At 35.6% G+C, this 25,362-nt stretch overlaps 1 protein-coding gene across 2 annotated transcripts in view; it reads right to left on the bottom strand.

Annotated features, from left to right (window-relative positions):
• Window positions 1–707: 707 nt before the first annotated feature.
• The window catches only part of LOC149795344 (uncharacterized), a 188,925-nt gene continuing 164,270 nt past the window's right edge, over window positions 708–25,362 (bottom strand). For both annotated transcript variants that reach the window (XM_089965113.1, XM_089965115.1), the window contains 2 exons: window positions 13,454–13,637; window positions 708–5,893 (listed from right to left, as the gene is read on the bottom strand). In XM_089965113.1, coding sequence (XP_089821239.1) covers window positions 13,457–13,637 — 181 coding nt within the window. In that variant the 3' untranslated portion in view covers window positions 708–5,893; window positions 13,454–13,456. The remainder of the gene's footprint in view (window positions 5,894–13,453; window positions 13,638–25,362) is intronic.

Here is a 25,362-nt window from a genome sequence, read left to right as displayed (position 1 = left end):
TTATGATTTTCTTTCCTATTATGAATTAAGAATTTCATGTTTATCATTAAATAAGAGGAAAATAAGTCACAACCATGTTCAAAGCAATATGATAAACATTTGTAAAAGTGACATTATATCGATGTCATAATATAACGATCATGTCATTTTGAGTTGCACAATAAGCATCAATTTTACATCAGCTAACCACCCTTTATTAGATGACATTTATGTATCCCTTTTCTTTATGTTACAGCAATATTCAAACTCTATTTAAAGAGCAAAATATTGTGATGCAAATACATGTAACATACTAAGATACTTGTAGTAGAGGAATGGTGATCAAATATATCCTCACCATAATGGAGATTAGTATATAGCTAAAAAAAGTGCATCACTCTTCTGAAAATAGTGCAGCTAAAATGACTGATCAACATACTTATCTTCTGATGATGAATATTATATGTACTCAGTTCCACAGTAATCCACAAAAATCTGCAAGCATGCAACATATACTGCAACGAGACAAAGTTACAGTAACTCCTACTGAAAACTGCAGGAGCAAAGTGATAAGCGCATCTTCAGGTGTCAATCATAAAATTTACCAAGTTTCATGGCAGTCTATAAAAAAACTGTGGATGTAATTCCACTTATGAGATGGACAGAGGGACACAAGGATTGCTATACCTCTGCTGCTATAGAGGGTATAAAAACAAGTCAAGTAAACACTGTGATCACTCTGTATTCTATGACACGCTGAAAAACAAATATTTTTCTGTGAAGGTGCTAAATTCTTGTCCTTGTTCAAGAAAATTACACAGAAATGAAAAGAAAACAAATACAAATTTAATACATGGGTGAAAGTTGAGAAAAACCACAATACTGAAAAGAGGGGTCTCAAAAGGCAAATACTCCTGGTAGCTAAAAAAATTTTGATACAATATTTTTGCATGAAAATTCTAATTGAACAATCCAAAATTCTGATTCTAAAATATCATGCATAAATCCATTGAATCATTAATACATAAATTTCTCATTGTAAAGTTTGGAAATAATATGCTTGCTTTATGTCAATACAATTTATCCATTAATATTCTGTAAATATGAAAATTCAGGAGCTGAACATAAAATTCAAATAAAAATGTTTGATACATTATAATTCAGGATTTACATCAACAACAAACCTGACAATAATTCTGTGAAACATTTTGTTTCTTGCATAAATCAAGTCTCTTTCAATTAACAAATAACCACAATTGCTTATTCTAAAAGGCTGATATTAAACAATTTCATTTTTATTCACTTAGCCAAAAAATATTATTTTCTCAGTCTTAACTTTTAGTCTGCACTGCTTTTTTATGTTGACTGTCTTTTATGTCTGAAAGTGGTTCTCATCATAAAAGTCACTCAGCATATATATGTTGTATAAAACTACTGAAATAGACAATGCATTTTCCTCCATACAGCAGTCAGGAAAAGTAGAGGGTTACACTTTTAAGATTCAAATCAGGAAATAGGAGTAAGTTGTTCATTTAGCCATTTATACATTTGCAACTGTACTGAATTGGTGAAAACAAAAAACTAAATACAGTTCTTGTCTGTGAATTTAACATGGGCAAAATTCCAATTTCCTGACCGATGACAACCAAGCCATGATAATGCAACAAATTATTGACAAACAAATCTTTCTATGAAGCATGGGGAAGGGGAATAAAGAAAACAATGGTAGAATGATATACATGGAGGTAAAGAATTGGCCACAGTGTCTCACTCAAATAATTCACTGCCCTCTATCTGCTATCATTCCTATGTGACAAATGTAGGACTCAAATAGCAGTGAAATATAATGACTGACTTATTCAGAATATAACAACTGAATTATTTGAGTTTCTGCAGAGGTCACTGAATTATGGAGTGACATGAACTTTGTAAATCATCAGAAGACATCCGAGGAGCCTCGAGTGAATTAAATACTGCATGAAAACCTGTTTACTTGCTTAACATTGAATCATAAGTTTAAAATTTAGTATCCCTAAACATTTTTTTTTCGTACTAAATGCCTTCCAATCATAGTTGCCCCCTATCCCCTGCCTCCCCCCAAAAACCAACAGATTTTTGCACAATTTGGAAGATCAGTCTGGGGGAACAGTCTGAAGACAGAATTTCCATCATGTGATGGCAAACTTTCACCCATGCTAATATAGTTATTTATTTCTAAAACAATTTATATCAACCTAATTTAGAACAATTCCATCTATTTCTTAAAAGGTGTAGCCACTTAATACCTGTTACTTTAGGATCTTTTACTTTGTGCGTAGAAACCACTTTTCTTCTTTCAACTTCAAATGGAAAAAGAAATTTGTCACCCCAGACAGTGAGGGATATTCAACAGTGGGGGATATTCAAAAAAAAAGCTAGAAATGTCACATTATTTTTTTATTGCAACATTTACAGGTCTTCTTGCACATAAGACAGCTTAACAGCCATAGTTTAACATGTTGCTTCTGAAACAGTGACTTCTAATATATAACTGGCTACAAACTTCCATAACCAGCCGTTTGTGCCATCAATAACACTTATATCATATACATTATGATCTTTGACATAATCTTATGAAAATTAGTTCACATACTAAATTCACTATAATTTTATTTCAAAGGTTCATTAAAACATATCCATTTTCAATGCTGACAAAATATGTTGATTTATCAATTAACCAAAAATGTTATTACGTGTATTGGAATATATTGTCAAAGGGACTGAGTGGAAAATTATAAATTGATGCATATAAAACAATTTTAATTACTATAATGATAAAATTAAAGAATTTACTTCAAAACAGATGAAAATCAAACAAAAAAAGAAATAAGATTTAAAAAAATGACATGTACATGCATTAAAAAATGTGTACTCAATAATAATGTATTACATCATTACAATGGCTGCATCAAAATAATCATGCATACTCATAAGTGAAATCATATTATAAATATTTCCAGTCTTAATGTGGTTAATTTTAGGATTCTGTGACATCACTGATAGGAGGTACAAAACTGCCTGTCCTGCTGATTTTTATTATTTCTGCAGCATAAGCAATGTTGGAGTTCAAGAGTGATAGCTGTAATACAACATTGTACGTGTTGAAAAAAATCTAAAACTGACATTAGTTTCAAAATTATACAAAAAGAAACAGTAAAGGCATATACTGTAATATTATTTGTGTTGACAATGAGTAAATTAAATTTAGCTGTGACTGAATAATGTTTATAATACAGTGCCAAAAAATACTGACACATATCAAAGACTTGAAACTCTTTATTTGGGTCTCTCTTGATGAAATTGGCAGAGCCCCGTAGTACTTGCATCCATCTGTCTGTCTGTCTGTTAACAAGTTTAGTTTCTGCAAAAGTTTTAATCAAATCAGTGTACAGCTTTATACAGAATAGGTGGCAAAAGAGTTCTGGTGTCAGTTTTTGCTGTCATCATTTGGGTAAGTTATGGTCCCTGATTGCCCATTATCCTAAAATGCATTTTTGCATCTTAACATAAACATGGATTGTTGAATTTCAACAAGACACTGAATGAAATAGCATTCCATCATTAAGGACTCACAGTACTAATTCAGTTCCCATAGTAAACTCTTGCAAACACCATGATATTAAAATTCAATAACTAAATATTTTTGAGTGCTCATGATCAAGCCTATATTTATCAGTATAGATGAAAGCTGGATGTCAGCTTCTGTATTGAAAAAAGGATATGAGCCATGGCATTTTCTGGAATTGCATGTGTTTGAAACATGTGCTTTCAATTCTGCACCAAAAATTCAGGTGCTAATTTTAGTAATGACTATTCCAAACCTAAGACTGTTAAAGGACTGAAATTCCATAAATAAAACAATGTCTCTATTTTTTTCACTTACAACTAGGATAAGCTCTCAAAAGATTCTTTTTCCTAAAACATAACTTACATTATTAACCAATCCTGGTCAGCCAAACCCATATATACTCTATTTTATTCATCCATTTCCAGGCTGGTTCCCATTTTTCCATATCATTAGTACTGTGTGTCCTTAAACATCATTTCCATCTTGCTAACACTGGTTTATACTGAACATTTACAATGTATTTTTGCATTTCAACCAAATTTAGCATGCAAATATTATACAAGTAGCCCTTAAATTAGTTTGATTTCTATAACATCATGTTTGTCCTCCTGACTCTGGTTTCCACAGCATTACTTTACTAAGGATTGTTTGATTTCAACCAAATTTAGCATCTGGCTTTAAATTGAAGAGACTTTTATAGTCAAAGTTACATGGGTCATATATGTGCATTTACTGATATAAATTTAAAAAGTTATTTTAGTTTTAAAATTTAATCATAGTATTGTTCTAACAAAGTTTATTCAATCATGATTTTTTAGTAATCTGTACAATAATTATTATAAAAAAATTTCCAGAATAAAATTATCAATCGCTATGGACTTTTACAATGGCAGTTCGGCATTTGACTGGGTCAAGAAAGTTGATATTGGATTGAACTATTATTAGTGCTGGGGGAATCAAGGTAAAATCATGTGAACAAGAAGTTGCATGCATTTTCATTCATCTCTTGTATGGATGTTCAGCTATGAATGGGATAGAGGAGTAACATTCACTTTTTGTAAGTACATTTTATTTTAACTTGTACATATGACATTTCTTCAAAATTATAATTCAGCAAAGTGTAAGATTAAACTAAAATAAATCTGCATTTTTAATTTCTTTTTACTGTCTTTTACATCTATGAAGGAGGATATTTGAATAAAAAATAGGTATTATGTACAAATTGAAATATAAAACACGACATACCATATATAGGATATATTCAAAGTTACATAATTACCTCCAATTTATTGGACTTGTGTGCTGTTGCTGTTTTTTTCTTCCCCTGCCAGTGTTTTCCAAGGCTTTGTTTATAAATGATGACATTGTCACATCTCTGATTATGTTTATTGTACAACTTAACAGCAGGTGCTTTCCCTATTACATCATAATGTGCCACAGAAACCAATTTATATGGGATATCCTGCTTGGGTTACTGTGTTGAAAAATGTTGAAGTATGTGGTTGAATTTGCTGCTAAGCATTTCTTGAGGATTTTGTATAATAATCTCAATGGAATTTTGATGGACAAGGAATTCAAAAAAGAGAATAAGTGCCATTTAATTTATGTGTAATAAAATTCTCCAAAATGACACTTGCAAAAAGTTTCTCAGAACGCATACATGACCTGTGTGAGTTGTACTATAAATGGTACATTATTAATAGAAGCATTATGGCCACTGAATGTCCATTCTACTATTTCTCCATACAAATTCTTCTGTTTAATCCTCTGCCATGCAAATGAAAGTAAACTGAGCCCTTTGCAATGTATCACTAATATCTCTAGCTGTTCATCTAACAAATTCAAATGATTTATGACTGAGATTATTCATTTTAAAAAAAAGAAGTATGAACTTTGTCGCATCACAGTTTGATGAACAGTTTGAAATATTTATGAAAAAGATGCATTTTGTGGTTCAGGACTTAAATAAAGAAATGGGTCCAATATTGAAGGCCAATAAAAGAATTATATATATATATATATATATATATATATATATATATATATATATATATATATATATATATATATATATATATATATATATATATATATATATATATGTATATATTATGCACACAAATTTAAAACTGCAAAGAAAAGAAAGTTACTAAGCTTCAAAATATGCAACTCCCACAAAATTATAAAATATACTTTAAAATGGCATTAAATTTCACCAAAAAAAACATATTCTTTATCACTAGTTTTGATTTCTGTTTTTCCTCAATGTTTGGGTCAGTCATGAGGCTGTACACTTGGGTCTGGTATCTGGGAAATAAAATTTTCAATACATGTAAACATTATACATTTTACATTTAAAAAAGTACATGGCTGTAAACAATAATTAGTTTCCTTAAACTATACTCCATAAAATTTGTTTACTTTCTAATGTCGGAACTTTTTAAAATAGTAAATTATGTTTCTTTGACATTAACATGAGGAACTTACTCTCTGCTACTTCTGAATACAGCTCTCCCTAAAAGACAAAAACCATCTTTCAATATTTACATCTTATTGTCTTGTTCCCACTAGGTGGCCACTCAATCCTGGATATTTACCAGTTTAAGGCTGAGTGAAACCTGGAACAGGATGCTTGCATTTGTGGTAAAAGGGTTGGGAGGGATTGATAGTAATGTAATCAGGTAAGTATTTCTGGAGAAACAAAATTTTTACTATACAATTTCCATTCTCTGTCAAATACATTACCCAATCACATTATCAGGGGGAAAATGGGAAAGAGAAAGAGGAAATGCTTGAGCATTTAAAATTTACCCACATTACTAAGACTGCTCTATTGAAAGAATGATCTTTTCCTGACATAAAGTCAGCACAACCAAAGATTACGCATTTATACATGTGTAAGAGCAATTCCTGTGTGATCCTGCACCCGAGGGCACATAGGTACTGCAACTTTGCCTCTCTTGATGGTTAGATGGAGGAGAGTGGATAGTTGTGATTGGTTGCCTATTCATGGTAATCTGTGTTTAGAAATGTGTCATTAGTACAAATGAGTCATTGGAACAACACTGCATGCAGTTCAGATCCACTGACAGTCCATGCAGCTTACTCAACTTGCATTAAATTGAAGCTAGTCAGGAAGCAACTTTTGTATCATAACTGCTTCAGCAATTAAGGTGTATAAGTGAGGTGGATGGGGAGGGGTATAGAGGCAGAGGGAGGTGGGCAACTGAAATAAAAACTAGAACATTGTTCCCAGTAGCCTTGGTAGGGGTACAAATAAAGAACATTGCCCCTGGATACCTTGCTGTTGTTGCTGAGAATTACCTCTGCCGTCTGTCTGTTGATGATCATCCATTTGATGGTACATTATGTCCCCTAATGAGTTGAGCAGAGATGCCAGGTTGAGTAGGGAGGAAGTCAACGTGATATTCCTGACCAATTTGGATGTGGGATTAAACACTTGTCAACTTTAAACAGAGTTGACCTGACATGCTAATATCATCCTTGTTTAAGCTAGGTTCATCCAAATTATATACATCAGTATATAATCTGTTTTAGTACTGTGAGATTTACTGTGGTAATGTTATGATGGAGTCAGATTTCATCATCTTCATCAGTGTCCACCAAGACCTTTACCTTCAAAGAAATACATGTACTGACTGCCAATGGATGAGTGTATTCCAGTTCTGTATATCTTTTTGTCATCCAAGAACATAAATCTGTCCTTTCCATGGTTGTACCAGAATGTTCATACACGTCTGTGTCACTCCCCCTAATCAAATGGGCTTGTCCTCCTATATCCAGTGGTGAAGCAATATGACAGTGAGGATGCCAATTCATCACTATGTGTGAAAAAGGTTGTACATGTTATATATATTAGTAAAGGAAGCCAAGTCATGTCCATCACAGGGTGAATTCTGGGAACACTCAGGTCTAGCAGTGATGAAGGTATACCATGTACCGGTATCATGGATACGGTCAGTACAGCTGGCTGAATGGCTAGGGTAGTCTGCTGGGCTTAGGACACCATCATTATTGAAACTGTTCTTTCACCAGTCTAAGATGACCAGTTCATGACCACCAAGTCCATATATAGAACTGTCTAGATGGCTGGACTGGTTGTTGGTGACCAGAATGGATTACAGTTAGTGATATACAACTTTTTGAATTGGTCCAGTTTGCCAAGTTGGATGGTAAGCCCTCACACCCAGCTTCAGTGTTCCTAGGCCCATCCATGGGCATGAATAGGAACTAGTACCAAGTAGGCTGCCAAACTGAGCTAAAATTGGTCCTAGTTTCATCCATCTCTGTGAATCAACAACAATGTAGACAACAGGGCTTTCTGTAGTATGCTTATTATATGAGATTCCAATACAGCTTGACTGGAATTACTTGCCTTGGCTTAGAATCTATTGGATCTACTTAGATCAGTGATCATTGCTGTAGGTGCTGTTTTAGGTCTCTTTCGCATGGGTTGGGTCTGCATCTCATTGTCTCCCATTCTAAAGTTTGGATGCAAGCTTAATAATTCTTGTCTGAAAAGTTTAGTGCATGCCATTTTATTCACCGTCAGCCCCTCAATTGCCTTTTCAAGATGTTGGGCCAAACATTACTTGCCCACATTGCATGTATGCTCGGTACCGTATATACTCACATATAAGCTTGTTCACATATAAGCCAATGCCCCCCTCCAACTGAATAGGTATAAACACTTAAGAGTGCATGATCAATGTATAAGCCGACCCCCAAGTCTGAGATGAAATCACAAGATGCACGTGTTAAGTTCTAGGTGGATTTATTTAGGCAAATTTGTATTAACAAAACTTATGCATATACCTCTCTTGGGGTTGGCATGTATGAGAAATGGTATAAGTTCATAAATTTGTTTGAAAAGTCAAGAAATTTATTAAATTTTCTATTTTCTTATTATTTCTGCCTAATTCATATTTGTGTATAACTTGATCGGACGATGACAAGAACTGAATATTTGCAGGTTGCTATAACACTAGATTTCCCTTCTGATTCAAGTTATTATCTTTGTTTATAAGTTACTGCATTAACTTTTTATATCAATGCACCAGTAATTACGTTTGTATTTTGCCTTGAAATTGTAAATACCTAACTCAATAAAATGTGGTCCCATTATGACAACAATGAACAACAATAGGGATTGATTCAATGCTCACATTTAGGCTAGTGAGCGTATTTACATAATGGTGCCACTGCATGTACATTATGTAGGTTTGAACATGCACTGAATGAAGTACATCCCTTGGATTCGAATCATGGGCATCACTGCACTAAACTTAAATGGTATCCCCAAAATACAATAACGAAGTTTCAGAAATAATGCTCATACCATAAAAATTGAGTTGTACTTTGCTTTCATGGAACGACCTTACATCCCATTGTACTACATTACAGCAATCATGGTAATATTGTGGACTGAAAGGCAATTACACATCAAAGTATTGGTATGGTTGCCAGTCAAAATTCTCTCTTAACCCAAGCCAGTTTCAGGGTTTTAATGATTAACTGCATTCAGAAAAGAAAAGACAAATCCACCAATTATAAACATCTAGCTTTCCAATGTGTGGAAAATTATGATTTGATTCAGCCAAAACACTAAACTAAAATAGATTGATGATGATCTTAGTCAATCTAAATTCAGAATTTTAGCCTTTATTGTTACCATTCTTTCATGAGCATGTAACAATTTTACTGGTTATGTGCCATGCATAATCAAACATGTGCACCTTTTCATAACGATTACCTCAGTCTGTAGTATCGCTTATCCTGTATCATTGAAAAAAAGAGTAACTTGTGAGTGAGTGGACCACCATTAACAACTAGCTGAAATGTTACTAATGGAAGAATGCGATTTGATCAAGACAATGAATTTAGCAAAATCTGATACGTTTGGGAATAAACAAGGATTTAAGTGACATTAAGCATAATTTGCACTTTGTAAGTACATGTACTGTACATTATAGTACAGCCTGGTATCCCGAGTAAACTCAACTGGCCCATCAATTATTAAGTCTTTATTTACCTTTATGTAATTTCATGCTGGAGAAATCAGGAAATATGCACATGCAAAATAATTACAAAAGTAATCATAATAGTTTATAACAGTTTAGTAAGTGTTGTATATTTTATGTGCATATAAGTCTTAGGACATGGAACAAATTATCGCGAGATTTACAGCCATTAAGGTTACCGTATCCTCCATGACCATAAAGTGCACTTCTTGCACTTGACTGACACCTTTTTAATGAAAGTGAAGGAAAAAACATAACAAACAACAAATATTCAAACTCATGCTATGGAGATGATATAAACTGAAATTTAACAATGCACTGCAATTACACTGGTGAAAATTTCAGTGTTGTAACTGATCCATATTGCAAGGACAATAACAACTAATGTACAAATATACATATATACAATTAATTCCCTGGGATAAATGCAACTGTTGTATTCTCCATGTATATAAACCTTTTGACTCAACTATACCACTGAAAATAAATGGTGGATGGTCAAAACTGGTCATAAATTGCAATGAGATTTTTGGAGGTACTGTTCATGTTTCAAGGGAAAGTTTCAACTGGTCAACATACAGGATATGGGTGGCAACCTAGTGGGGAAAATGAGAAGTTAATGTGTAAGAGCTACTTCCCTTGATTTATATCATCTACAGACAAAAAGACATTTATCATCTTTGGAGGCAGCTGAGTAATGTGATCAGCTAATGTATTTCTCAGACAAATATTAAAGCTAAATATACAAGTCTAACTTATCACTATAGGTATTATAGTTTAAATTATATACAAGTCTAACTTATCACTATAGGTATTACAGTTTAAATTATATACAAGTCTAACTTATCACTATAGGTATTACAGTTTAAATTATATACAAGTCTAACTTATCACTATAGGTATTACAGTTTAAATTATATACAAGTCTAACTTATCACTATAGGTATTACAGTTTAAATTATATACAAGTCTAACTTATCACTATAGGTATTACAGTTTAAATTATTCTTAACTCATAAAGATTAATGTTTCTGTATATTGATCCTAAATAAGCCAACAATTAATGGTTGTATACCACACCTTGTGTAAATGTCAATTTGACAACATTAATAAATTTATGTGTTGACTAGTTTATATTATCCTATATATGTTCTTGAAGTCTAAAAATAGCTGACATCAATTTTAAACAATTTTAAAAATAAATATATTGGCACTGTATTATGGGATCTGGTACCCATGTGACAAAGACAATAGGTTTACAAATTAAAATTTATAAGCTGCATAAGGAAAGCTATGACTTATAAACACAGCAGAATCTGTCTTGTAAGACCCCATCCCACCATGACACTTGTACCCACCTTCCATACTTGTTGAAGGGGGTGGGTTTGAGACTAAAAATTGTGTTGAGGTCCCAAAGTGGGGGGGGGGGGGCAGTGGACATGACCCCAAAGAAACAATTGGGATTAAGAAATCTGCTCAGATACCTGTGTTCTTTGATGCATTTAATAAACTTACAAACAGCAAATAATTTGCACACTTGGTATTTTCAATTATCATTGCCACATGCACATGGTCCCATGCTCACATAAACAAAACCACACAGACAATAAACTGATAAGGTACACCAAGTCCCTGTTGTTAAAATCCATTATAAAGTGGAATATAGTCTTAACTGGATGCAGTTTTTGCTGCTGTCAAGAAAAATTAGGGAGTCTAAAAATTATGCAACTGTCACTTGTGTTCACTCTTGAACTCCATAGAGACTAGATGGTCATGTTCAAACTTCCCTGGTTTTGTTGAATTTTTCAAAGCATAGAAAATTATCTTTCAGCTGCACCTACACTGCCATAAGGGAGTGTCAAACATGCCGGTATGAAACATGATCTACAACTATAAATTATAGAATGAGTTCTGCACTGAAAGTGCAGAAAAATACTTCAGCTCAATGTTTAAACATGTTGCTTGTATTTCTGCATTGTCCTGATGCATTGGATGTTGCTTTGTTAATAGATGTCATATGCTCCAGAATGACAATGTCAATATGGTGTTTGCAAAATGTGCCAAAAAAATAACATTCTCCCCCTTGCTGATGTGCTTCATAAAGTTAAATTCCATCAACTTGAAATTTAGTTTTGCTGGACTGTGCCCTCTTTGCAGATTGCCCATCTTTCTCTGAACCACATCTGAATTTTGACAATTTGCCTTAAAAAATAAATCACATTTATACTCTACTCCAGTAACCAAAACAATCACTGTTTTGTCTTTTTAGATCGAATAAAATCTGACCAGAGAAACAATGCCACTGATCATGGACTTGCCAATCATTTTTAATACAGATGGCTTAAAAACTCTCACTCATGGCAACAATGTGTAATAATTTTTGTTCTTCAGCACACATCTCTTTGATTTGCCTGCAACTTCAAATGTATTAGGTTATTCCACTTAGTGTACTTTATTTATGCAGGGACCTGTATGGCTGAGTAGTCTATGGTGATTGCCTTTACAGATCACTGACATATCTCAACAAGAGTTTGAGTCTTAGCCCAACCAATATTGGTATGTAAGAAAATTTACAAGCAGCTACCTGTGGGTCAAAGGTTCTTTCCAGATTATTCCTCCACCAAAAATGCTGGCTGCCATATGCCTGTTCTGAAAAATGGCATTAAACCCCACAAAACAAAAAAAAAAAACAGAACTTTACTTTTGCAAATTAGCCTAATGAACTATCCCACAGCAGTACTCAAGGGACAAATAAATAATCATTTAAATGCTGGTTGTTTATCGCTGACTGCCTAATGTTTTCATTTCACTTTATAACAATTAAATGTATAAACTGCCCCAAGAATAGTTTTACATGAGCAGTGAGCAGGGCTGTTCATTAAGGGCTTAAAGTAACAGGCATGTATTGTGGTGGTTAAGAAAGTTATCTCTCTATCTCTTTTTTTTTTCTTTCTTTGAAACAACCACTTCAGAGGGTTTGGGAATAAAAAATTCTTTTGTTGCACATGATACATTGTTTTATGGAAGTCAAACCCTACAGAATGCCCTAAACAAACTGGACAACTGGTGCACATGCAATGGCATGGTGGTAAATACTGGTAGAACTAAAATATTACTTATCTCAACATGGCAAAATAGGACAAATCTTGATGGTGATGAACTATGTCTGACATGGAATGATACAAATTTGCAAATGGTCTGTTATGATAGACTACTTGGTGTTTTGGTAGATAATAACCTATCATGGACTGAACATATCAAACATATCAGTAAAAAAGTCAATTCAAGTTTATGGCTTCTCAGTAGGATAAGACATTTGCTCCCTGAAAGGCACATAAAAAACTATTTTATAACAGTTACATAAAACCCTATTTAGACTACTATAATACAGTATGGGGTAATTCAAACATAGCCAAGCTGGCACATCTTCGAAAAAGAGCATTTTGGGCTAATATCAATCCAGAGAGAAAGAAAGGAAAATTTAGCTAGTAAGTTAAAAATATTACCTATTAAAGACCAATCAGTTTGAGAAAAGCCAAATTAATGCAATCCATGTCTACCAAGCAGTACACAAATCCCAAACCAAATAAGGAATTCTTTTTAAAAAAAAGTTTCCAATACTCTGGAACTTTGCTCTGCAATAGTATTCCAGTTGAGATTAGAAATGCCCACTCTATTTCCTTCTTCCAAACCTAATATATCCAGTGGCTTCAGAGATGCAGCTAAAATAAATAAATTCCTTTGTATGAGGGCCTCAAGGTAGATTAGTTCTTAGCTAATTGTGTCACCCTCTATAAATAAAATCATTATTATTATTAATTATTACCTGTCATGCAGTTTTTATAGCTGCAGCCAGATGACTCAGAATCTTTCTCTTTTGCTCCTCAAGCTCACAGTTAAGTTGATCACTGTGGCGCTCAAATTCCAATTTCATCTCCTGCTCCAGCTCATCCTTGGCCTTTTTATATTTCTGTTCCAGCAAGATTTGATGCAATATCTGACTGGCCTTGCTTTAGACATAGACAAAAGAAATCTGTATTGCTTATATTCTGATTACATCAATCATGTAAAAATCTAAAACTATAAATTATTATTTTATACAGGTACTGACAATATCTGAATCATTTTACATATATTATTACAAATTCTATATCGTCATCAAATATATTATTTTAAAATTTTTCTTTGCTTTCATCAAATTTACATTTCTCATGTATGTATGAATTATTATGAGGACTCAGATATACATATTTCTATTTAAATTTCTTGATCTATCAAAATTAAAATAAAATTTCATCCAATGTAATGCAGATTGATGCATGAAAGTATGCTCAGTTAAATGTGTCCATTACCCTAATTAACTATCAAACAAGGTGTAGGAAAACCCAGTGTTCTTAATTAACTATCAGACATGATGTGGAAAACCTCTGGCCTTAATTAACTATCAAACAAAGTGTGGAAAACTTAAGATTCACTAATTGATCACAGGGAATAAAACTAGATTTATTTCTCACAAACCAATTTGTGCAAGTGATTTCTTAAAGTAACTCACTCATGCTAATCTGCACTTGCAGTTCACCTACCCCATTTAGATGAAATCTACGTAGCAATATTATGGAACAGCTAAAGTAAACTTTACCATTATTTCTGTTCATCAGCAAAGCTTTAAAAAACAGCTTTTATGCTGTGGAGTATCCTGACATCTTTTGTGAATTCCCAAGATGTGTAATTCTTTCATATTTTAATGTGTTGTATTTCTTATTAAGAAATTTCATATTGACATCATATGCTTTTATAATAGTGACTATGGCATAGAAGTAAAAGATTCCAAATGGAGAAATGGATTCTTGGGCAATCAGTCAAACAGAATATACTTATGATCAAGTCAAATTGGAACCCACTGTCTAACTCACATGATTGCATGGGTGAATCTCCACTTTAATCTATAAAGTACGCACTCTTTATAACTGTTTATAGCAGCCATAAAGTGACCCATGCCATAAGTGGAGAACACAACCAATGTAAATTATCTCTCAAACTTTATACCATATTGATTTTAACAATTTTAATATATATCCTAATAAAAAAAATTTCTGAAGAAAATGGCTTAACTAATATGCAGTCTCCTACACATAAATGATATTGACATAAAAAACTTGATATAAACACATTTACCAAGCTTTAAGGAAACTGGACAACAGATCAAGTCTCTAGATATAGAGAGGTAACAAGCTCAGCCAATCAGATGCAAGGTATCTCATTATTATAGCCTACATCTGTATTTGTATCAAAAACAGAAAATAATATGGTTTATAGAGTGGCAACAAAGTCAGCCAATCAGATGCAAGATCAATTCATTAATATGTAAGAATCAAGAATGTGATCTTTTGATATTGCCCAAGATCTTGAAGATATAAGACCTTATTCCAGTTTTGATCAAGCTCATATCAGAATTATTCTAGAGTGGTGATAAGCTGCACCAATCAGATACAAGACCACTCCATTAATATGCATGGATCTTGCTCATTATTAAAATTGTCCAAAAGCTTCATTATGCATACATTTATTCAGACTTGGATCAAAATCAGATCATAAATGAGTGGTCACAAGCTCATCCAGTCAGATACAGGATTACCTCACTAATATGGACCACTCCAGTGGCCTAATGGTTAGAGTGTCTGCCCCGGATGTGGGAGGCTGTGGGTTCGAACCCCGGCCAAGTCATGCCAAAGACTTCTAAAAAAGTGGTACTAACAGCTGCCTCGCTATGCGCTCAGCATTAAGAGGTTTAAGTGTTAGGACTCGGGTCAGCCTGGTGTCAGGATAATGTGACTGGGTGGGACATCACGCTACATGTCTGCAGCATGATGCACCAGTGCTAGACATCACTAGAAACTGCCACACTGCAGACATCGTAGTGATGTGACTGGAAAGTTGTTAAAGCTACATTGAAAATCTAAATCACACACATGCACTTACTAATATGCATGGATCTAATTAATTATTGAACCCATCCAATATAAGCCCACATTTAAACTTTGATCAAAATCTGATCAGAAATGTGGCATACAGAGGGATAACAAGTTCAGCCACTGAGATTAAGATCACCGAATTGCCCTGTTGGATACATGTTGTTGCTGGATGACCTTGAACTTGTGGTCCTGAAGTGGATCTGTACAGTTCAAATGAATGGCGGTGTTAATGCTGTGTGTATAGTGATGTCAGGTGGGGAATGTACTGTTATGCTAGACATAAACTGCAAAGATACCAACAGTGGAGATGTACTTTGAGATTAGGTCTCCATTGACCTGAAAATATCTACCCTTAAGCCTATTCATCAGCTAAGTGGCTTATCTATAGATAAAAAGCAGCACTTTGGACAGACCTGATTGAAATGGGCTTTGAAAAAGCATGAGGACTAATCTGTTGATTGTTTATTTAGCAGTTAGTAATATAAAGTGGAATAATATATGCTTTGGGAAATAAAGGACACAGTCAATAAATATGCAGTAGCTATACATCAGGTAGAGTCATTAACATAGTACCATAAATGTTGTGCTCATGAAATTTTGCATTTGAATTAAATTTTGATCAGTTATACTTCCAGTGTCATCATCATTCATGTACTTATCCTAATGCATATTTCACGTTCACAGTACTACAGATAGCCATGGTATTAAAACAAAGAAACATGTGATGCCTTAAATGTCAGTAAATTGGTTAATATTTCATAGCGACTTTAAATCTGTTGTCTAGCTCTCTAATGAAAACCATGAAAATTTGAACCCAATGAATTTAGAGTGTTTTACAATATTCCAGGTTTGATGAAAATCACATCAGAAATACAACTTTCAGTATCAAAACAAGTCCAGCCAATCAGGCGCAAGCTCACCTAAGTAGTATGCATGAATCTTATTCATTATCAAACTCTTTCAAGATCTTAATGATTTAAGCTTCAACACTTAATTATGCATCTCTCTCCACTAGGCTTGATTAAGAAAAAGATTCCTGGCACTTACTGTCCTATTCGCCACTTGTCATATCCTCATGGACAGACATCACTCTGTCAATGATCATATTCCACCTGCCATAATTTAAGTCATCAGTTTGGTATGCTTTAAAGATGTTATATCTTCAATTAAGCACTTGGGAAAGGGTATTATATGGCTGAAAACTGATATAGCTATTTTAATCATACCAATAAAGCCTTTCCAAAATCACTTATTTGGTTTTCAATGAAACAACAAATACTATTTTGACAAATGTTTAGCGATGGACTGCGGTTCCAACTGTATCCTTTTTGAAACTTTTAGTAGCAAATTGTACTGGACAGCCACCAACAAATTAGGCACAAATCATATGATTTCGTATCTTTGATGATTTTCTCTTATTAAACAGCATAAATGATGTATGCTTGAAGAAACTCAATGACTTCTTATAGCTCTGTAAAGACATCTGCATTCCTATGGCTGATGATGAAACCTTTCTACCTGCTCCTGTGATGACTAATTTTTTAGATTCTGTACTGGATGCAGAACCTATAGCTGATGATGAAACCTTTCTACCTACTCCTGTGATGACATTTTTAGAATCTGTACTGGATGCAGAACCTATGGCGGATGATGAAACCTTTCTACCTACTCCTGTGATGACTTCTGTATTGGATGGAAGTCCATCTACCTCTTGATAAACTTGGTACATGTAATGAACAGATACAAATTTGCCTGCTGATAAACTTGGTACATGTAATGAACAGATACAAATTTGCCTGCTGATAAACTTGGTACATGCAAGCAATATTTGAAGTTTAGTTAAAACATATGGTGTAAAACTCCAGTTATTGTTCATCAGCAATGTTTTTCTTAAAATCACTGTGCCCCTGAACTTTGACCAAGTGACCTCAAAATCAATAAGTTTCTTTCTTGCTCTAAGTGTAAACCATCCACAAAGTTTGCTAACAGACCAATGAATAAACAGAATTGTGTATGGATTTGGCTGGGAATAAAAAATTTAGGCAAACTTAGATGACAATGCACATTTTCCTTACATGTAGTAAATAAATTGGGACTCGGCAAAATGGTCAAGTACAATGTTAGTTCCATTCCATGATCTTATTTTCAATGGCAATGCAGAGCATGTGAGTACCTATTTTGCTTTCATAATGCACAGTTAATGATGTGTTTACTTCAATAACAGAAATGTTTTTGGACACAGCCTCATGATACATTAGGTGCCAAGAAATTCATATAATTTTTTCTTTTGATTTTTCACATGTTTTTGTTTATATATGCAGTAAAGAGGCCTCTAGCTAAGCTGCATGTATATTGTCTATTGTAGAGTATTATACAACTATCCCCTTTTAAAATGCAGTAGTTGGGGTCCATAACTGGTGACCATGTTATGTATCGGACAGCAGTATAGCAAAAATGATCAAAAATTATACCTCTACTTGGGTGTTGGAAAGATGGGTGGGGTAAACAAAATGCCAGTCAAATATATTGAAATACTGTTAGTTTATGTAAATTAGGTATGTTTTATTTCACTGCATGGTACAGTATTTATACTTCTAATTAAGTCCAATAATAATGTTTTAAAAATAAATACAAAATATAATACCAAAATTTCAACCCGTATTGTAATACATGATAGATCAAATCATGAGTATCATTTAAACAGTGATGCAAATCCCACAGTTTGATAAATATATGTGCCAGTTACAGCTGCATCAACCTTTAAGTGATTTAAAATGATGACAAATATCAATGGCTAAACAGAAAATGATTAAATTTAGGTTGCACTTCAGGCAATGCATCCTGATATTAAAAGTTTAATTCATTTTAATTAAGAGCTTACATTCCCATATTTACCACTTCTACACCAATTAGCAACTGAGTGATATCACATCATGTGCAGCAAGCAATTAGAAATTCCAAAAACACAAAATAACAAAAAAAAATAAAAAAATAAACCAGTGTTATCTAAAACAGATGCATACAGATTTAAACATTCTTTAGTGATTTTTTTCTTTTTCTGTTACTTACAGTAGTTATATCACAATTATCCACAGAAAAGAACCATGTTTGAAAGCTGAATTTAATTTTTCACCTGATAAACAATTGGTCAGAAGAGCATACCACTAAACGCTGAGATATAAACTAAACCAAATTCAGAGTAAGTTAGCTTCCTCTTAAACTTTTAGTATGGTATCAGTGCATCCTAATAGGTGTCTTTTGGGGGAGGAAAAGAGACAATAAGAATGATGATTTTACTTGGCTATTTTCCTCTACAATTAATTTTTTAAGCAATATTTGGCTTAATTCAAATTCTTAAAATAACAATGGAACAATTAACCCTTTACCTCATTGCATCTGTAACTGTGAAGGCTGTTGATATGTATGTGCCAAAGCCACACAGTGCAGTGTAATATCAACCACTCCCTCGATAACTCAAGCCATGACAACTTGTGAACCTGCTTAAAACGCTGGGTAATGCATGAATACCATTTTTTTAAAACCATAAAATACCAAAAAAGTTGATCCCTATTTGTTGAACTTTAAGAAAATTGCTATAAAAATTTGTAATTGAAACTCTGATATATTGCTTGTTTTTCAACTGAAAATGGTAGATAGGACCTGGAATTTTAATTAACATTATGAAATTATCAACTTTTAATAAGAAGTCATATATTTTACCTTGTTTTGATATCTGACTTGAGGAAGTATTTTTTCTATTGATGCACTGAATTAAAAGCTGACATCCTTTGTATTATCATGTTAACTGTGTCTTTGGTATCAAATGAAGGGGGGTGGAATAAAGGAAAAGTTAAAAGGCATGCAAATTCAACATGTGTAAGATCTCAATTGATCAATTGAATACTGTTATCAATATTATTGTACACATAATATAATTAACTACCTTAAATTAACCTACCCGATCATAAATCTGATCAAAGATAGCAATGCAACCAAGTGAAATGACTACTTTGTAAATAAAAAACTCTGTTTCACAGATTTGGATCATTGTGGAGAAACAAATTTTAGAGAACTCTTGAATTGCCACTTAGAGATATCCTCAAGGATGAGAAGTTTCACTATTACTTGCAACGGAATGACAGCATGAATATTTTACTAACTGAATAATACAAAAATACAAAAACTGAGTTTCAATGTAGACATTTCAAGAAATAAATGTCACTGGTTTATGAAAAAAGGAATCTTGTTTGGTGATGTATCAATAGTTTATGTGGTTTCCTGCTTGGTGACTCCCTGCTTTGCATTCAGTTATCCCACATGAAGCAAGGAACCCGACCAATCAACAACAACGAAAAGCAGTGAAGGTTGTTGAAACCAGTTGGAATAATGTTAACAATCTTTCAGATGTTGGGCATCTTGAAAAATAAATATAATTTCTAGAGAATAATGAACAACTTCATTAGGAAAAGTGCTTTATTGACAATTACTCTCAAAGTGATTATAACACAGTATTTGGTCATTAAACTGCCCAGTACACCCCCCCTCCAGTGGTTTTCTTGATGTCTAGCCAGAACTGCCACCACTTCTTTTTTTGTTGGAGGTTCCTCTGTAACTTGCACCCTCACTTATAGTGTGGTCTATGTTTTGGACCCGTTGTGCATGAGTTTTCAAGGGAGAGGTGTTAATAGAACACCTGTTACCAAAATGACTTTATGGAAATAGGCCTGCTGTAAAATTTACAAACTTTTTAATAAATTACATTTCCCCTCAAAATACTTACCTGATGATGCTAACAATAGGGATATAAGCCCCTACTATAAGACAAAATTTTGTTGTTACTGTCTAAATCACATAGAAAAAGGGCAGTAATGCTTACACATTACCTCCCCTTGGTACAACAAGGTGTTGTCAGTATTAAAGACGAGTGAACCACCAATGAGGACACATGCATAGCAGGGTGGATGGGAGGATCTTTAAGTAAAGTGATTGGAGATATAATTAAGAAGAAAAATTTGCTTTCTCCTTTGACTACTTTCCTCGATCACATTAATTTTAGGAGAATTGGTAAGGGGAAGGGAATGTTGATCATCCTACCTATAACTTGGGTATTCTTTGTGGGGAAAAAACAATTTTTCTTAGAAAAATAAACTTTTTCAAGAATACTTATCCAATCATAATACTTTAGGAGTACTACCACTACCTTGCAAATCCAGCCCTCCCAGATGCTACTTTTAGTTAAAGGGAGCTAAACATTGTCTGCTGACCTATGTGGCTGTGGGGCAGAGTGATCTCCCCTTAGGTATAAGACTTGGCGGCACAGTCTAAATACATGTCAGTTACTACTCGAGTGGAAGGCATGCCCTCTATGGATGCAACTGCAGGTAGGCTGGGATGGTGTATGTGTATTATGATTGGGTAAGTATTCTCAAAGAATTATATTTTATAAGGAAAAATTGGTTTCTTCTTCAAATATGTTACTCAATCATAATACCTTAGGAGGATAGGTAAGAGGTGGAGGGAGGTACATTCCCTTACCTTGAAGATATCATCTCCAGTCCCTAAGGTATGTGAGACAGCCTCTAAGTATGCTGACTGGAGGGGACTCAATCTGTCGGGATGTGGCTTCAAAAGGGGACACACCACCCCCCCCCCGCAAATCCAGCGGAAGTCCTGAAGCTGCGTTTTATGAAGCTGTCACTTGACCTGGAAGAGGGACCTGTTGAACTGTGAGGATAGGTCCTACCAGATTGAACTGGGGCCTCTGGGATGACAGATCTTGGAGATGAAAGCTAGGGAATGTGGACTCTGATCTCCATCCCACAGACTAAATGATGTCGGTTAGCGATCAGTTCCAGTTTGATACTAGGTTGGTGGCAACTGCTCAAACTTCGTGAGCTGAAATGCATAATAAGTTCATCTGAGCTTGCGTTATTTCTCTATATGCTGAGTGAATAACCCCATCACTCCAGGAAAAGATGGTCTGTTTTTATATAATCTCCTGTCCTTTGATAAGAAGTAGCAAGAAGCATGAACTCCCTCCAGGCAATGACTCTGTTCTATTAGGGTACCACCTGAAAGCCCGGACTGGGTCTTGTGGTGGCCTTCATTTGATGTGACCATATGAGACAGAGGGCTCATTACAAAAGCTGGTTTACCCGTGGAAAGGAGACCGTTCTTGGAGATGAATGAGGATGCCGTCATGTTTGACTGACCTGTCTTGTCAGAACTTGCATGCAATTCGGGTCTGCTGATGTGGCATGTATGCGTGAAATCTGCCTGCTGTTGCTAATGCCTTGAGGAAGCAGGTCTTGTAGGAAAAGGCGCACCAAAGATGCCTTTGAAATTGGTTCAAAAGGTGTCTTGTACAGTCAGGTTAATACCCAAGATATGTACCACTTTGTGCATAGGGTTAACATTTTGGCTGAGTACACCTGAAGTTAGTGATAAAACCTGGGTTTGTCTCATATCCTCTCTCCCATTATAATGAGAAGTGGCAGTGATCATGAAGCAGTAACCTTTGATCATACTCGGTGTTTACGTTCTCTCTTCGAAGAGCCAGAGAAGAACATTAGCTATCTGTGGAATAGATGCCTGAAGAGGCAGGATATGTTTGTTTGCTCTCCACTGGATGAAAATGTGCCATTTGCCTTAATATGCTTTCAGAGTGGTGGGTCATTGTGCCTGAGCAATTCTATCCATGACTGGTTGTGAGGATTGTTTAAATTTGAGGGCCTGTTTGATATGATCCAGACATGCAGGTTCAGGAGCTCCAGACGGGAGATGAAACAACTGCCATCATGGTTGTCTGACACAAAGGTCTGGGTCTGGGGTCCTCCTTGTCATTGGAGATAAGTCCCCATTGTGGTGTTGGGTTCCTCCTTGTCATTTGAAATAAGTCACCACTGTAGAGTTTTTGGACATAATAAGAACTCCCTTGCCATGCAAATATTCCTGCCACCGGTTAAGGGCCTTTCACAATGGCCGTCTGCTCCAGAATCATTGTTATGAAGATGTCATTCCAGGGGACAGTGTGCACTTGCTGGCTTCACAAAAGGTTAAGTGGTAGGTGGGCTCCCCAGCCTTCCATACTTGCATCAGCAAAGACTGTAGGTGGGCTCCCCAGCCTTCCATACTTGCATCAGCAAAGACTTTAGGTGGGCTCCCCAGCCTTCCATACTTGCATCAGCAAAGACTGTAATCTCGAGTGAATAGACTTGTAGATGTATACCCGCCATGAGCCAAGTTATGTTTCTCCCAATCCTACAAATAGTGCATCAACTGAGTACAGATGGCCAGAGAATGCTCCAGTGGGCAAACTTTAGGAGGACCATTTGTGCAGAGGAAACAGAAACAATGGGTGCATAAGATAGTGACCTAGGACCTTGAGGTCTGCTGCTGCATTGAGCAAGCCTAGTAGGTGAAGGAATTCCCATGCTGATAGAATTTCCTCAAAAGAAAGGTACTACCATGTGTAGTATTTCAATGGCCAATCCTAAGGGAGATAAAATATGCTGCCTGTGTATTGAACACCATACCTAGGTGAACAATTGTTGAGATGGTACTAAGTCAGATTTTTTCTTGTTGAGAAGTCCTGTTTGGTAACAAGGGTTATTATGTCTTGTGAGACTGAACTCAATGATGTTGCTTCAGGATGTCGTCTAGGTAACTTGATGTTGCCACCATAGAAATGGTTCACACATGCACCATTACTCAATTTGTTAGACGAGTGAAGACCCAGGGGCAGATGTTGAGCAACAGTGGGAGTGCAATGTAGTAGGTGAATCCTGTGAGCATTGGGAATAGAGACATGAAGGCATGTGCCATCTAAGTCCACAATAATGGCAACATCTCCCCCACTGATAGCTTTCAAAATGCACTATGGTGTTTCCAGTGAGAACCAAAGAGCGTGGATGAATGGGTTGAGGGTGCTTAGACCGATGAACAGACATAGAGTGTCTGTTGCTATTGGGACAACAAAAAAAGTGTGGAATGAACATTAGGACCCCCTCGGTGCTAGATCCATTTCGGTATGTGAAAAATTGTCTTTTGCTGGGAGGAGCTTCGCTAAAATAGCTTTCAGAGTTTTATGTCCTATGAATGGCCCTTGTGTTCTTTTGTATATTTCCCATACTATCCCTGTGTTAACGCTGTCATTGTGGGAGGAAGGAGGGAATATATCTCCTTGATGGCTTGTCTGCAGACTTTATCCATCTGGATGTTAAACAGAAGTTTGGAGGACAAAGACTGTGGTTTTAGCTGGGCCATATAGTGGTCCTTCAGGAAAGTGCCAGCAGAGGGCACTGAACTGTGTTCCAACAATTGTGCTTGCAGCTGTGGTTGTGGCATTGGCCAAAGTGTCTTGAGTGGCTCTGTTCAGTAATTGGGCCATTCTTGAGAATGACTCCCATACATGCCCAGAGGTATTCAGCATGAGAGAAGATAAGCTATGTTCCGTCTGTTGAAAGATAGCCATGGCGCCAAAAGTCCAACACCAAAGTCATGGCAACGAATATGCTTACTAACTGCCAAGTGTCATTTAAAGGCCATCCAGTCCATATATATGGAGTGTGGTTGTCTCATCCCCAAAGAGTTGATATTACTGTTAACTGCTGGGGTTACCACATGCAAGGCTGGTGGGGGCAAAGGTAAAACCACCAACAAACTGATGATGAAGATAGGTCAGAAGCTCTGCAACTCTCCCAGACTGTAAGTAAATGAAGTCGAACTCTTCCTTTTTGGCATAAGATCAACATATGTTGGAGCTCTGGTCCAGGTTGTTGATGGAATGGGAGGTGGAGGACTAAACTCCGGGGATGGAAAACATCTTCAATGGAGGCTTGGAAGGCTGAATCTTCCCTTGCCATCAGATAGTGTAGAACAGATGAGAGCACTGAAGAACAAGCAACATCATCTTGGTTGTGTGATGTGAGGCTAAGGTCCCCTGTAGTGCTTGAGACTTAGATGACAAAGAGTGACGAGATCTGTTGAACACTGAACTCATAGAATGCCCTGAATTAGAAACTGTGACTTCAAGACAGTGGCTGAGTACAGAGTCTCTTCTCGTGTCAGAGTGTAGAGAAATTATGAAGCGACATCTGTTGAGGCATGATCAACTATTCATGGCATCATGCCGAATGAGTGTCTTGAGGTGGTTGTTGTTGTTGTTGTTGTAGGGTTTAACGCCATTTTTCAGCACACGAAAGGCTATACATGGCGGCCAGTATTAATGGTGGAGGAAGAACCCGGAAAAAACCCGGAAAGAACCACCGACCCACAAGAAGCTACTGGCAAGCTTTCTCACATACCAACATTAGCCGAATCCGAGACTTGAACCCACGCAGGCAGAGGTGAGATGGCAGTGATCCATAACGGAGAGCACTTTAGACCACTTGCGGCCCCGTCTCGAGGTGGTATGTGGGTTAGACTCGAACCTGTATATGTCTGCAAAAGACGGGTTCCACGTATTGGAAACCAGGCTGTTACTGATTGAGCTCATAAAAATCATGTTTGACCTTTGTGATCCCGAGTATATGGCTTTGGCCAGTCGCAAGGGGAATGGACCATCCATGTGAGGAAGACATCATTAGTATCATCAGTCTGGACAGGTTATGGTATATTTAATCCATGTAATCTGTCCATCTGTCTGTTGAATGAGAGGGAACTAGGCTGTTAGTTCTGTCATTGATGCTCCACAAAAGGAATCAAGTCAGACCCTGAGGAGGCAAGGCAGAGGGAGCTCCACAAATGCTGAAGCTTGTGGTGG

This window comes from Sinohyriopsis cumingii, chromosome 7, assembly GCF_028554795.1.
Source record: "Sinohyriopsis cumingii isolate HCF-2022 chromosome 7, ASM2855479v2, whole genome shotgun sequence".
Lineage (NCBI taxonomy): Eukaryota > Metazoa > Mollusca > Bivalvia > Unionida > Unionidae > Sinohyriopsis > Sinohyriopsis cumingii.
The sequence above is the reverse complement of the archived record's forward strand: the minus strand, read 5'-3'. Positions and strand labels throughout refer to the sequence as shown.